The 13,810-nt window shown below is 40.4% G+C and overlaps 1 protein-coding gene across 1 annotated transcript; it reads right to left on the bottom strand.

Moving 5' to 3' along the window:
* Nucleotides 1-277: 277 nt before the first annotated feature.
* On the bottom strand, nucleotides 278-7,697 carry LOC140252320 (matrix metalloproteinase-27-like). Its single transcript, XM_072336856.1, has 10 exons — nucleotides 7,496-7,697; nucleotides 6,916-7,154; nucleotides 6,167-6,315; nucleotides 5,665-5,793; nucleotides 3,822-3,983; nucleotides 3,511-3,634; nucleotides 2,665-2,795; nucleotides 2,264-2,423; nucleotides 799-902; nucleotides 278-506 (listed from the first exon to the last, which is right to left on the bottom strand). The coding sequence occupies exons 1-10, from the start codon at nucleotides 7,652-7,654 to the stop codon at nucleotides 406-408; spliced, it is 1,458 nt and encodes a 485-aa protein (XP_072192957.1). The 5' UTR covers nucleotides 7,655-7,697; the 3' UTR covers nucleotides 278-405.
* Nucleotides 7,698-13,810: the final 6,113 nt, after the last annotated feature.

The raw sequence follows: 13,810 nt of genomic DNA, 5'->3' as shown, positions 1-13,810 counted from the left end.
TTCAACTTATGGAGACGAAAATACATCAAACTTAAAATGATTTAATGCCAAACTATGTGACCCCTCCATCCCATATCATAAAATGATAAATTATGTTGGACATTTTGCACCTAATCAGGGGAAAAAATGCCTTTTTTTTTTTTTTTTTTTTTTTTTCTTCCCTTTTTCTGACCATCAGAGATACAATTAGAGCTGGCATGCTGGTTCATTTAAATAGTAGACACACATGAAAACTAGTCCAGCTACTTCTTCCATATAACAGTGCGTAAATGAACAAGTGTAGAGAAATCTAGAATGAACTTCTTCCATATAACAGTGCGTAAATGAACAAGTGTAGAGAAATCTAGAGTGTTTTTTTTTTTTTTTTTCTTTTTCATTTGGTGTGTATAAGAAAGACTGATGGTATTAGCAGTTAAACCAGCTGCTACTCTTTGTTTCACTGATAACTCTTTTAGCAGTAGGGTCAAACTTCAACTGCCTTGATCCATGGAAGAAGTAGAATAATCCTAGGAATGAAAAATAAATTGTTACATTATCCAAACCAGAAGTAGCTTCATTATAACAAACTGGGGAACACCATCTTTGTGCACACAGGAGAGCATCTGTTCAGTTCTGTCTTTCACAAAATTCAGAAGTATGGCATCTGCAATAACTCCTGACCTTATACTCCTGAGAAGTAAACTGATCTAAATTAAAAGCTCATTTCACAGAATCACAGAACCAGAGGTGTTAGAAGGGACCTCAAGAAATCGTTGAGTCCAACCCCCCTGCTAAAACAGGTACCCAAACTTCCTGTACCTTTATGTTGGAAAACAGCATCAATCCTCTGGCTAATTCCTGGAAAGTCATTGACTGTCCTCCTAGGGTAACCCTTCTCCATGGACTGGGTGTTCTCATCATACCTACATCATATAAACAGAGACATGGAATTTTACAGAATTTAGACATCAGTTCTGTAAAGGATGAAGCAGCCCTTGTGTGCTATTCACTGTCTATATAGAGTTAGCTGCACAAATTACATGAATTTTAAATTGCTCTTGGACTCTGACATAATATTTTACTGCTTTATCAGTATCTATCTAGACTGAAATAAAGACAGGAAAATGAAGTTGTTCCTAATCAAGCCAGGGCAATTTTTATAAGATAAGACTGAATTGGAGAGCTGAAAGGAGGAACGAAGATTCCTGAAGATTTGAGGAAACAACTTTGAGGAATTTGAAGGAAAAAATAATCTAAGCAAGCAGCCCTTTGTTTTTCTTCTCCTTGGATACAAGTAATAATTGTCACAGGGTCTTGAGACTCAGAGAATGAGTGTTACTAGGTAAGATATCTTTTCTATTGTGGTTTTCTTATTTTCTTATCTTGTGACCAAGGCAGTAAAATAGCAGCGCAAGATATTGTAAACATTCTTTCCAAAACTATCCAAAACAAAGGACAGGAAACCACATGCAGCCAAAAATCCAGCTGATAAAGTATGTCTCACCAAGGAGCCCCACAGTTAGTCATAACAAAGTAAATTTGACCCATGTATGCTCCTAGTTGCCTGAAGAAGCCTTTGCAGCAGTTGCCCTTGCACGAAGCAGGAATCTGATAGCTTCTCAAAGCTGATTTTATTTCTATTTGCCTGGTGGTCAAGAATTGGCAATCATGCATACAGGGAGTGATTAGGATTTTACTGAATCACAGAATGGCTCAGGTTGGAAGGAACCTCAAGGATAATAAATTTCAAACCTCCCCAACCACAGGCAGGGACACCAACCTCCACATCTGGTACTAGATGTAAAAGAAGTGTGCTGTAAATCTAATGCTAACCATTCAAACAAGGGGAAATGAGCTGTCATTTGTATCTTTCTAAAAGAGGTAAAGTAATCTAGGATTTTTGAGAACCAAAATCAGAGGAATTCTGCGCAGGCCCTCCTAGGCAGCCTTCCACTGAAGTAGGTTACCTCTTGATTCTTTATTTTCCAGTGATAATTTTGTCTACTTTATTTGTAAATACAGTCCACATGTTGGATTTTTTTTAATTATTATTTTTATTTTATTTTATTTTTTTTCAACTTCCAAATATAACACATCAAAATGATTCTATGATCCTGGGTGCCTGTTTCAGCACACTGTTAAGCTCTCAAAAGTGGGAATTTATTCTTTTCCCTGCAGGAGGAAGTTATCTACAAGTCTAAGTTCTCTTTCATCATACAGATGATTTTAATGGTGTAATTGTCTTGAAATCAATCATAAGAAAGTATTTGTCTATTTTTCTTACCTCCAGTACTTGTCACCTACGAAGAAGTCTGTCTTCCCTGTATTTTTGTTACAAACAGCCGCGTCGATTTTCTTTACACCTTTAGGGAAGCCTAGTGTGTTGATGTTCTTTGGATAACCAAGCAGCACCTTATATCCACTGACAACCCAGAAGTTATTACCTATTGAAAGAAATAATTCTACACTTCTACTCTAGATTTTGAGAAATTAAATGAAAAAAAAAAAAAAAAGTAAAAAATAGAATTCCTCAGTGTACATTGTAGGAAAACCCGATGAAACCCCCCCCAACCTCCCATTTTTATGCTAATAAGGTTTTCAAATTCAAGTATAGCTACCACTGTCCCTCATATTTTCCCTCAAAATTAAAGGTAAGAAAAATTTAAAGAAACTCTCATACTTCACCTTTGAAAAACAAGATCTGATCTTTCATGTTCTCATATGCAGCTTGAATTCCAGATGGCAGAGATGGCCAGAAGGCAGAAATTAATTCAAGTTCAACTTCTGAGTTATCAGGATAGACTCGCCATAAGCGTCTGATTTAAATATGAAACAGGTTTAGTAGTAAATAATAAACCACAGATGTTTCTATACATGCACAAGAATGTGAACAACATTGTTACTTACAAGTTCCTTCATGTCAGCAGCACTACCTGGCTTGGTGTGTCAGAAAGGAAAATTCCCTTGTTTGGGATACGAGTTTTTTTTTTTATTCTGATTTATTTCTGGAATTACCCTTTTCATTGGTATTGGTTGATTTATGATATCATCTATAAGAAGCTGACAAATGAAGGTTGATGTATTGTATAATGTGAGAGGCATTGGGTCCCAGATGAGCTGGCTTTTTTCTGTGTGCCCAGATACAAAGCTTGTTTAGGTAGCTAGAAGAGATAGTGGTCCAACTATACTGTAGAATGTACTTATCCCTTAAGAAATGGTTGCAGAAATTATTCCTTTCACTGCTTGGTGTAACTGTCTGTACATTTGGGAGGAAATCTATTAGGATCAAGATGTTTTCTGAAACAAACAAGTGGGCTACTTTGTCAGGGGATCCTGAAAAAAGATTGTCGTAATTCCTATCTATCTACTACAGTCTTCGTTTCAATATACTGTTATTTCTGAATTCTACCCATTTGTTTCATTATAAATCCCATAAGCATAGTCATGCTATCCACCTAGGCACTCAGTCTGTCTAGAAAACAAACATGAGAACATAAACTCTGCAGAGACAAAAGCCACATCAATTTTTACCTTCCCTTTAGAAATATGACTTCTCGTCGGAGAGTAGTTACGGCATCGAAAGACATCTGGGCACCACAGGTGTTAGGTGGTATAGGGGTGGCTGGCCTGTTACCTGGGGTTTTTGTTGCAGAACCTAGAGAGATGTTTTAGGAAACACAAAATCTGTAGAAACATTGAGATTTCCATATATAAACAAATTTTGATATTATGTGAATAGAAGGAGAATTTTATGTTGAAAAGTTGTGAAAGAAATTATTTCCCTGCTGCTTAGTTTTGTTTTTATTTTTGTTTTTGTTGTTTAGGAAGTGGATTTTACTTACCATAAATAGACTGAATGCCACTTATGTCATCTGGAGAGAGAGGAAATTCACTGGGGCTGATATAGGCGTAATTAGGGAACATCAAGGCCCTCTGGTCGTTAGAGTGGGAGAGACCCAGAGCATGGCCAACCTCATGAGCAGCAACCAGGAACAAATTGAATCCTTAAGAAATGGATAGAGAGATTGGTCTAATTTTGAACTACAAATCACTAATGCATTCTGAACACAACACAGCTACTGCTAAGATTTTCACATTAAAATTCACTAGGGTATGCATATACAAGTACACATACCTATACATATATGTGTGCATATATTCTATATGTGTGCATACATTTTTTATGCAGGTAGGTTTCACTCTCCCACCATTCAGAGGGAGAAACTCTTGGCTCTCTTTCTGTCTGTTCTTTCTAGTAGCTGCTGAAAGTATGTGTGTTGCATGAATGGACTTCTGGAGATGAGTGTGGGTGCAGCCCTGAGGAGTGTCCTGGCAGGGTTTCCCAGCTGAGCCTGAGCAGATTAGATCATGAGTCAGGTCAAACTGACTGCACTCCAGGGAATGAGGAGGGTGCTCAGCTGAGACATCAAAGTGTCATTGTGTGCCGCTCTCCTCCATGTGGAAACAAAGCTGATGTCAGGAACAGACAAATAAAAACATTCAGTTTTATCTGAATGATTTACCTTTTTATCTAAGAGTTTTAAGCATACAGCTTCTTTATAGCCTTGCCAAATAAAATATCTTCAAAAAATTATGCATATACATGCTTATTACCAGTGAAATATTAACACAGTAAGCAGGTAAGAATGGGACTTCTTTCAACGTGCATTTAATTACTTGCATTCCTCCAAGTAATATGCCTTTCTGAATTTGGGAAGAACAATCATCTGACCTGCTGCGTGAGAGCCAGCAACATAACAGTGAAGATCACAAGCCTGTGGCAGAGCAGAGGGCTGGTCATCGATTGCCCAAGACAGGCAGGCTGAAGCCAATATTTCCATTTCTCAAAAAGACAAGCAGAGCCTCAAGTTTCCACATACAAATATTTCCTGTACTTCCTTCTCATGAGCTTTCTGAGATGGCCAACAAGTTCTGGAGCACATCAATACTGGAGCAATGATGTAGTGAGCCCCCATCTCTCCTCGTGCAGTGCTCTTGCAACACCTTCCTGTTTGTTAGTTCCTTGTATTTCCTGCAACATGACCTCAAGTCTATTGCAGTTCTCCTTTGCTGTTTCCCATCCCCAAAATAAGATGAGAAAAGGATGCAAAATAAAAGAGAGCAGTGTGCCCATACACTGACAGGTCTGTCAGAGGCAGCAGGTGCTGTATGGCCTGCTGGGCACAGAACAGGCAGGACCCAAGAGGAAGGTTGAACACCTGGTGTTCCTCTTTTTTCAAGCCTGGTGGCATACATTAGCAGTCATTTCCCCACTCTGTACCTCATCCCATGGGTGGTCCAAACATTGTGTTCTGATCCCCAGCTGTGGCAGGAAGCTGAAATTGCTGGGAGAACACTTACACACATCGGCCCATCCTAGACTGAATACAAAGTAAAGCTACAACAAACTACTGAGGGACTTATTTAGTGTTACTGCTGAGGACTGGCAGTGTGTGGTAACGTGGGCTTGGAGCCAGTATGTGCACTGGGAGATGAGACAGAGCCAGCTTTCAGCATGGATTGTGGTAATACGGTCTAGAGGAGATCAGGCTGGTTTTCACATCAGCAGCATGTAACACCCTCCAACTGCTAGTTCTCTGTTTTGTCTCACTTTATCCTTTGCCTAATAAAATCAGAAAGCAATTTACCATTCGCATAGCATTTCAGAAACCTTTCATTACCCACCATCTGAGCCCATGGTCCAATCTTCATCCTCATCAAAGTGAACATCACCTCCAAAACCACTGCCAGGTGGAAAGGCATGAGCAAGGACACCAAGGGGGCCATCAAAATAGCGAGGGCAATGTCCATGAGCTAAGTAGAGACATAGAATGGTGGAATCATTAAGGTTGGAAAAGACCTCTAAGATCATTCAGTCCAAGCATCAGCGCACCCCCACCATACCCACTAAACCATGTTGCCCAGTGCCATATCTCCACTTTTCTTGGTCACCGCCAGGGACAGTGACTCCACCCCGGACAGCCCATTCCAGTGCCTCACCACTGTTTCTGATAAGATATTTATCCTAATAAACAACCTGAACCTCTCCTGATGAAACTTAAGGCCATTACCTCTTGTTCTTTGATACTGTTCTATAATATGATACTGAAATAACTTTGAGTTTATGTCATGACTTTGGGAAAATCTTTAGATTAGTCTTACCATCGATTTTTAGTCATTGTATTACCTTTTGTCACAAAAGCAACCATTATATCTGCTATTCCCTCTTGGATGCGAGTAAAAATCAGTGGGGTGACAGTACTCCACACTTTAAATGCCTTCTGGATTGCTTTGTCCACATCTTCTTTGCTCATATCTGGTGTGTAGTTCACAGTTCTACAGTTACGAGGGTTCAAGCAATAAATACTTAGTGCTTGCATAAAGAATTTCTCTGATACTGTTAAGATGATAAACAGAGATACATAAGAAGCAGTTTACACTGTAACCCCATAGCTCCCCAGACTCATCTGGAACTGAATGAGTTTAAGGGATGTGATGACTGTCCAATATGTCTTTTTCAGAAAAGTAATTGTGTACATGGTAACAGTTTTTCTCAAAATGGACTTTATCCAGGGATTGGTCTCTTGAGCATAAAGAAAATTGTTTCCTTGTGACTATGCTGTCGGTCACAGCAAATTTTGAAGATAGGGGGGGTTTGTGTTGGGTACAACTGATATTTCTGTTTGGCTCACAGCATACATATTAGGGATGATACATAACAGGCAAAATTCTGTAGCTGACTCATAAAATGTAAAATACCCAGCTTGACTCTGAGATTGCTCTCAGGGATACGCTCAGCTAACAGCTGGAGAAAGAAAAATAGTTTTGTCTTCCCAGATGGAAACTGTTGCTATGGAAGTTATATTTAAATATACCAAAAGTGGATACCCACAAAACCACAATTTAAGCACAGAAAATTAATTATGGAAATACTACCTGTATGTCAGATTGTTTTTTTTCCATCCAGGCAGAGTAACACCATAGAGACCTACATCAGGAACACCACACCTAGGTTTCTTCATCATTTCTAATGTCTCGGTGTCTGGTTTTCCTGTCACTTTCAAACCAAAAAATCTTTGCATTTTCTGGAGTTTCTCATCTGTAGATTCAACATTTGTTTTCCATCCACGCTGATTCGAGTCTGTCTCAATGGTATAGAATTTACTTAAGTAATCCTAATGAAAAAACAAAGCGAACACTTTTCATGTTTTGATCCGTTTCTTAAATAAATACCTTAGGACTGACATTGTTTGTGTATTGTGTTAGCAGAATCATCTGCCTTTGATTTCAGAGAAAAGCAGATGTTTTCCTGAGAAACATAGCTAAACAGAAACAGGATTCTTATTTACTTGACATTTCAAGTTTTTACTGATTATAATACTTAAATAAAGTTTGGACCACAGAGTCCTGTAAAACAGCATTGTCTCAGAAAGACAACAAACCGCTGCGCAGCAGGAACATGCAGATTAAATCTAAGAGGAGAGGCTATAGACTCAGATACAGACAATAAAGTTACCTCCACAAGCTTTGTATCTTCTTTGTTGTCTTTCTTGGGGTGGACAGGAAGAGCATTAGAAACAGCTGCATATGTTAAGAGAAGCAGCAAATTACTCTTCATTCTTACACTCCTTTCCATCCTCATACGAGAGCAGCCTGCTTTCTGCCTAGTGTGCATCGTTTCTCAGATTGCAGTTGTATGGTTACAGAGTGAAATTGTAGAATCAGCTGCAAACTGACTCAGAATTTGCCATGCCCTGATTACATCCAGACATCCTATAATGCTCTGCTGGCTGACACAGTAACAGCTTATTAAAGCCATCCGATGTCACAGACATCTGAACTCAGTTAGTGTTTGAATACTTCTAAGTAGCCTGGCTGCCATTTCAAACCTGACACTTAATTTTAGATATTTTACACTGAATTTTAGAGAAGACGAGCAATTTCATGATGATACAATGGTGGACAACAGTTGTCTCAGCCCAGCTGTGTGAAATGAGGCTTACAAATGTAGAGGGACTCATGTCCACTCTCAGTCTGGAGAACAGGAGTCATATACCGAATATGAATCCCATCCTAAAAATTAAAATTTTGGGATAAATGCAGAGGTACAGAATTTGCTTTTTGGTGTATATGAGAATGGCTGTTTTGGAAACTGGAGGAAAAGTTCAACTCCAGGATGTATGTATGCAAAATTTCTTTCCCCATAAATCCAGACCATAGAATGTGAATGATCTTACACTTTTCTTCCTTCTTTCCTTCCTTCCTTTGTTCCTTCCTTCCTATTCATCCGTCAACCATCTGTTTATCTTTCTATCCATGCATTAGTCATCTACTTATCTATTTATCCATCTATTTATCTATCTTCCTTTTCATCAAGAAAGGCTACTTCAGTTTAACCACAAAAACCGCAGGGGATACGATTATTTCCCGTCTTAAGTAATTCAGAGTAAAGTTTGAAGTCACACAAACTGTGACAAATTATAGGATTTCATACTGTGCTGGCCAAGCACCTTCCTCTTTCACCAACAGGAATGGGAGTTGAAGGTGTTCAGCACCTCCAAGGAGCTCGGACAGTATGTGCTCAAAATTTATGAAAGAGCTGTAAAAAATGTTGGACTGTGGCTTTCAAAGGAAATCTTTGTTTCCATGATGTTGGTTTATTGCTGTCACTTGTAGCCAACTTTTCTCCAACTGGAGGCATTAATGACAAACTTTCTATCCCAAATTTCACAATACATCCTTTTTTGTTAAGCTTTGTTTTTAATAACATTTCTCAGTTATAATAACAAAAACCTCTTAATTTGTCATTACAGTCATTTTCTTGTGATAAGTTAAAAGACTCAAAGGACCGGTATACCATTCAGTTCTCTTACTGAGGTACAAACTAGGGCAACAAATTTTCTGAGATGGGTAGTATGACTGAACCGATACAAGAAATGACATGTGCTTTTATCCAGAAACAGAGAATGTCTTTTTTGAGCTCTGATTTACATTTTAAAACAGAAATGTTTGGTAGTCTCAGTAACTTTAAAACTAGAAGGCGTTGCCCTCTGATTACATACATAGCATAGGCTACAAAATACAAACTCCAGTTCAGTGGCTTTTGCACCATGCACAATTCTTGATGATATGCGAGGATCCTTTTCAAAAGAGTTTTGTCTGATTTGAATATAATTTAGTAAAAAATCAAGGCAATACTGTGAGGAGGTTTGGTATCCTTTATTCCTTCTGTTGTTTGCTCCATAGCAGTGAAAGGACAAAGACAACGGAAGCAGCTAGGTTAAGACTAGTTGCACCTAACTTTATACATATGTTAGTTGAGCATCTGTGTGTAGAAAATGGAGAAGTATGTCTCTCTGGAAAATAACTCAACCAGCTATCTTAGGATAGGATGAACTGTCTTGATAGGTACCCTCTTTTTGCCTTTAGTGAGAGTAGGGATTAAACAACTGATTTAGAATGTATCTCTAGTTTCAGCTAACAGCTCAAGCTATATTCCTTTTTGCTTAGAAGAGACTTGTATGCCAGCTGGTGGAGTCCTACATTACTCAAAGCTGGCGTAAGGTTTTTGCTTCTTGACCGCTTGCACAACACAGCAGCCAGTTCTCACTGCTCATGGGAAGGAGGTCCAAGTGGAGTTTCTCACAGACAGTGTTTCACAAATGCATCTGTAGTGAGCCTTGAGGCCTGAGAAAAGGAGTAGCTGTAGGGCAGCTGCTGGTTGCAGTTTCCTTCTTATCTTTAGCATTGGTTAGAGTTAAAGGATGCTGATCTACCTCATGACTTCCTTTGTAGCTTTAAAATAGGTTTTATCCGAATTGCTGTAAAGTGACCCAAGTTTTAACTCAGAAGTCACAGTCCTTCCTCACCACATCAGCAGTGCCAAGTGACACCACAAAGAGCTATAGCAATCTTCAGTGCTTCTGCAGCATGGTCATCTTAGCATGATACCATCAGGGATTCAGCTCTCCAAACTGTTCACTCTATTGGTGTCTATATGTGATTTAACTGTCTAGGTTTGTGTGATATCAACAGAAATCTAAACAGTATGGTTAAATGGCATTTATTCTGACCACATGTAGAATGTAAACTTAGGATGATCTGTGCAGCTCCCAGGAGCTCACCAAATGTCTTGACCAAAACCTTTGACTACCATGAGAGCATATGGCTGAGATCACATGAAAACACTTTTGCTGCAATTCAGCTACCTAAATAGGGTCATAAATTATCTTTTCTCTCTTTCTTTCCTTTAATACATATCTACCTCCTTGTGGGAATACAAGAAAAGCTGTTCAGAGCAGCACCTCCTTACCCTTTGTCTCCCATTAAACATTTTCTCTGCTCCATTTATTTTTTAATTCTTATTTCTAGAGGGGTATTAGTGGTTGGGACCACTCCCATGACTGGAGTGCTGCAAACTCTTCAGGAAAGATAGGCAAGGAAGGAAGGGTGGCGTTGTGGCTCTCTGTGTTAGAGAGTGCTTTAATGTTACTGAGCTTGTGGCTGGGGATGATAAGGTTGTGGCTGGGGATGATAAGGTTGACTCCTTTTAGGTAAAAATCAGGGGAAGGGCTGACAAGGCAGACATCATGGTGAGCATTTTCTATAGACCGCTGAACAAGGATGAAGATACAGATGAGGCGTTCTAAGAGCAGCTGTTGGAAGCTGAGTGATCATCAGCCATTGTCCTCTTGGGGGATTCCAACTTCCCTGACACATGCTGGGAGTATAGCACAGCTCAGAAGCAGCAGTCTAGTTGGTTTCTGAAGTGTATGGAAGATAATTTTCTGATGAAGCTGAGAGAACCTACAAGAGGAGATGCCCCGCTAGACCTGCTGTTCACAAACAGAGAAGGTCTGGTGGGAGATGTGCAGGTCGAGGGCTGTCTTAGACAGAGTGACCATGAAACGGTAAAGTTCTCAATTCTTGGGGGAGCCAGAAGGTGGAGCAGCAAAGCCACTACCTTGGATTTCGGAGGGCGGACTTTGAATTGTTCAGAAGACTGGTAGGGGGAGTCCCCTGGTGTTCAGTCCTAGAGAGTAAAGGGGTCCAAGATGACTGGTTGCTCTTCAAGAACAAAGTCTTAAAGGCACAGGAGCAGGCAGTCCCCCTGAGCTGCAAAATGAGCTGCTGGGGAAGAAGACCAGTATGGATGAATAGGGAGATATTTTTGAGGCTCTGGGAGAAAAAGAGAATCTATTTCCTGTGATAGAAGGGACAGGTGGCTCAGAATGAGTACAAAGAAGTTGTTAAGATGTGTAGAGAGAAAATCAGAAAGGCAAAAGCCCAGCTTGAAGTCAACCAGGCTGCTAAGGTAAAAGGGAATAAACTCTTTTACAAATCCATGAACAGTAAGAGGAGGACAAAGGGGAGTCCCCAGTCTTTACTGGGTGAGGCTGGGAATGTGATCACTGAGGATAAGGAAAAGGCAGAGGTTCTGAATGTCTTCTTTATGTCTGTCTTTAAAGATCAGACCAGTTATCCTCAGGGTACTCCACTCTCTGACCTGGTAGTCTCAGCTGGGGAGCAGACAAAACCCCTGATGATGCAGGAGGAAACAGTCAGAGACCTACTGCTCCAACTGGACTGCCACAAGTCCATGGGACCAGATGAGATTCGCCCGAGAGTGCTGAGGGAATTAGTGAAGGTGATAGCCGAGCCACTTTCCGTCATCTATCAGCACTCCTTGTTGACTGGTGAGGTCCCAGAAGACTGGAGGCTTGTCAGTGTGACTCACATTTATAAGAAGGGTTGTAAGGAGGTCCTGGGGATCTACAGGCCTGTCAGCCTGACCTTGGTGCCAGGGAAGGTTATAGAGCAGATTGTCTTGAGGGACATCATGTGGCAAGTGGGGGACAATGGGGGTATCAGATCCAGCCAGCATGGGTTCGTGAAGGGCAGGTCCTGCTTGACCAGCCTGATCTTCTTCTATGATCTAGTGACCTGATTGGTGGACAAAGGAAACGTTGTTGATGTAGTCTACCTAGGCTTCAGCAAAGCTTTGAATGAATACTGTCTCTCACAGTATTGTCCTGCAGAAGCTGACAGCCCGAGGCTTGGACAGGCATACCCTTGGATGGGTTAGGAAATGGCTGGAGGGCAAGGCCCAGAGAGTGGTGATGAATGGAGATAAATCCAACTGGCAACCAGTCACAAGTGGTGTTGGTACTGGGACCTGTCCTCCTCAATATCTTTATTGGTGACCTGGATGAGGGCATTGAGTGCACCCTCATTGAGTCTGCAGATAACACCAAGTTGGCTGGAAGTGTGGATCTTCCTGGGGGTAGCCCTACAGAGGGATCTGGACAGGCTGGATAGCTGGGCTGAAGCCGATGGGATGAGGTTAAACAAGACCAAATGCTGGGTCCTGGACTTTGGCCACAATAATCCCTGGCAGCACTATAGGCTTGGGGCACAGTGGCTGGAATACTGTGTAGAGGAAATGGACCTGGGGGTATTGATTGATACTTGGCTGAACATGAGCCAGCAGTGTGCCTAGGTGGCCAAGAAGGCCAACAGCATCCTGGCTTGCATCAAAAACAGTGTTGCCAGCAGGAGCAGAGAGGTGATTGTCCCCCTGTACTCAGCTCCAATGAGGCCGCACCTCAAGAACTGTGTCCAGTTTTGGGCCCCCCACTGCAAGAAAGACATTGAGGCCCTGGAGTGTGTTCAAAGAAGGGCAGTGAAGCTGGTGAGGGGTCTGGAGCACAGGCCTTATGAGGAGTGACTGAAGGAGCTGGGATTGTTCAGTTCTGAGGAGGCTCAGGGAAGACATTATTGCTCTCTATAACTACCCGAAGGGAGGTTGTTGTGAGCTGGTCAGCCTCTTCTCTCGTGTAACTGGTGATAGGACTAGAGGAAATGGCTTCAAGCTGCACCAGGGGAGGTTCAGGCTGAACATTTGGAAATACTACTCTAACAGTGTGGTCAGGCAGTGGAATGGGCTGCCCAGGGAGGTGGTGGAGTCACCGACCTTGGAGGTGTTCAGGAACGTTTTGATGTTGTGTTGAGGGACATGGTTTAGTGAGAACTATTGTTGATGGGTGGATGGTTGGACTGGGTGATCTTGTGGGTCTTTTCCAACGTTGGTGATTCTGTGATTCGGTGATTCTGCTGTAACTTTGAGGATCTGTTCACATCTGAAGGGAATATATAACCCAATTTTCTATTTTTTAATTTAATCTTGGTCTAGAAAGAAGTATTCTTCTAATCTTTTGCTGATACGCCTGGAGACATTCTCCATTAAGGCAACACAATCAATTTAGATTTATGTACTTTTGAAACAATTGTTGGATTAATTATCCAATAGTTCTAGCTTATGCAAGAAAAAAAATTAAAAAGGATTACCACTGATGTTTTGAATTAACCAACTGGTACCTGAATGACTCTGAGAGAACAAGATTCATATAAATGAACTTAATTAATTTTTTAAATTTACTATAATTTAATTAGTATTCTTTTTTATGTATGATATTCCTTATAAAACCTAATCTCCATTTTTAAGTCATACAATTTCTTATATTTTAACAAGATTTAGACTAATTTTTACTCTCAAATTTAATGGAGGTGAGAATTACTAAGCCTGTTCTTTATTTACAAAGGATGTAATTTAACAGACTTCCAGTACAGAGAGATAAGTAATAAAAAAAATTATGATGTTATATGATCTTTTCTCAGAATCCTATTATTTCTATTGCAGTAACCCAGAATCTTCCTCTGAAGGTTTTTGGTTACTGTATTGCACAATGCAGATGAAGTATGAGAAAATTAGCTTTGTTATCTCCATGCGGCTTCTAAAGTTATCATCTGAGCTACACAAATAAAGTGAATA

The sequence above is a fragment of the Excalfactoria chinensis genome, chromosome 1 (assembly GCF_039878825.1).
Source record: "Excalfactoria chinensis isolate bCotChi1 chromosome 1, bCotChi1.hap2, whole genome shotgun sequence".
Lineage (NCBI taxonomy): Eukaryota > Metazoa > Chordata > Aves > Galliformes > Phasianidae > Excalfactoria > Excalfactoria chinensis.
The sequence above is the reverse complement of the archived record's forward strand: the minus strand, read 5'-3'. Positions and strand labels throughout refer to the sequence as shown.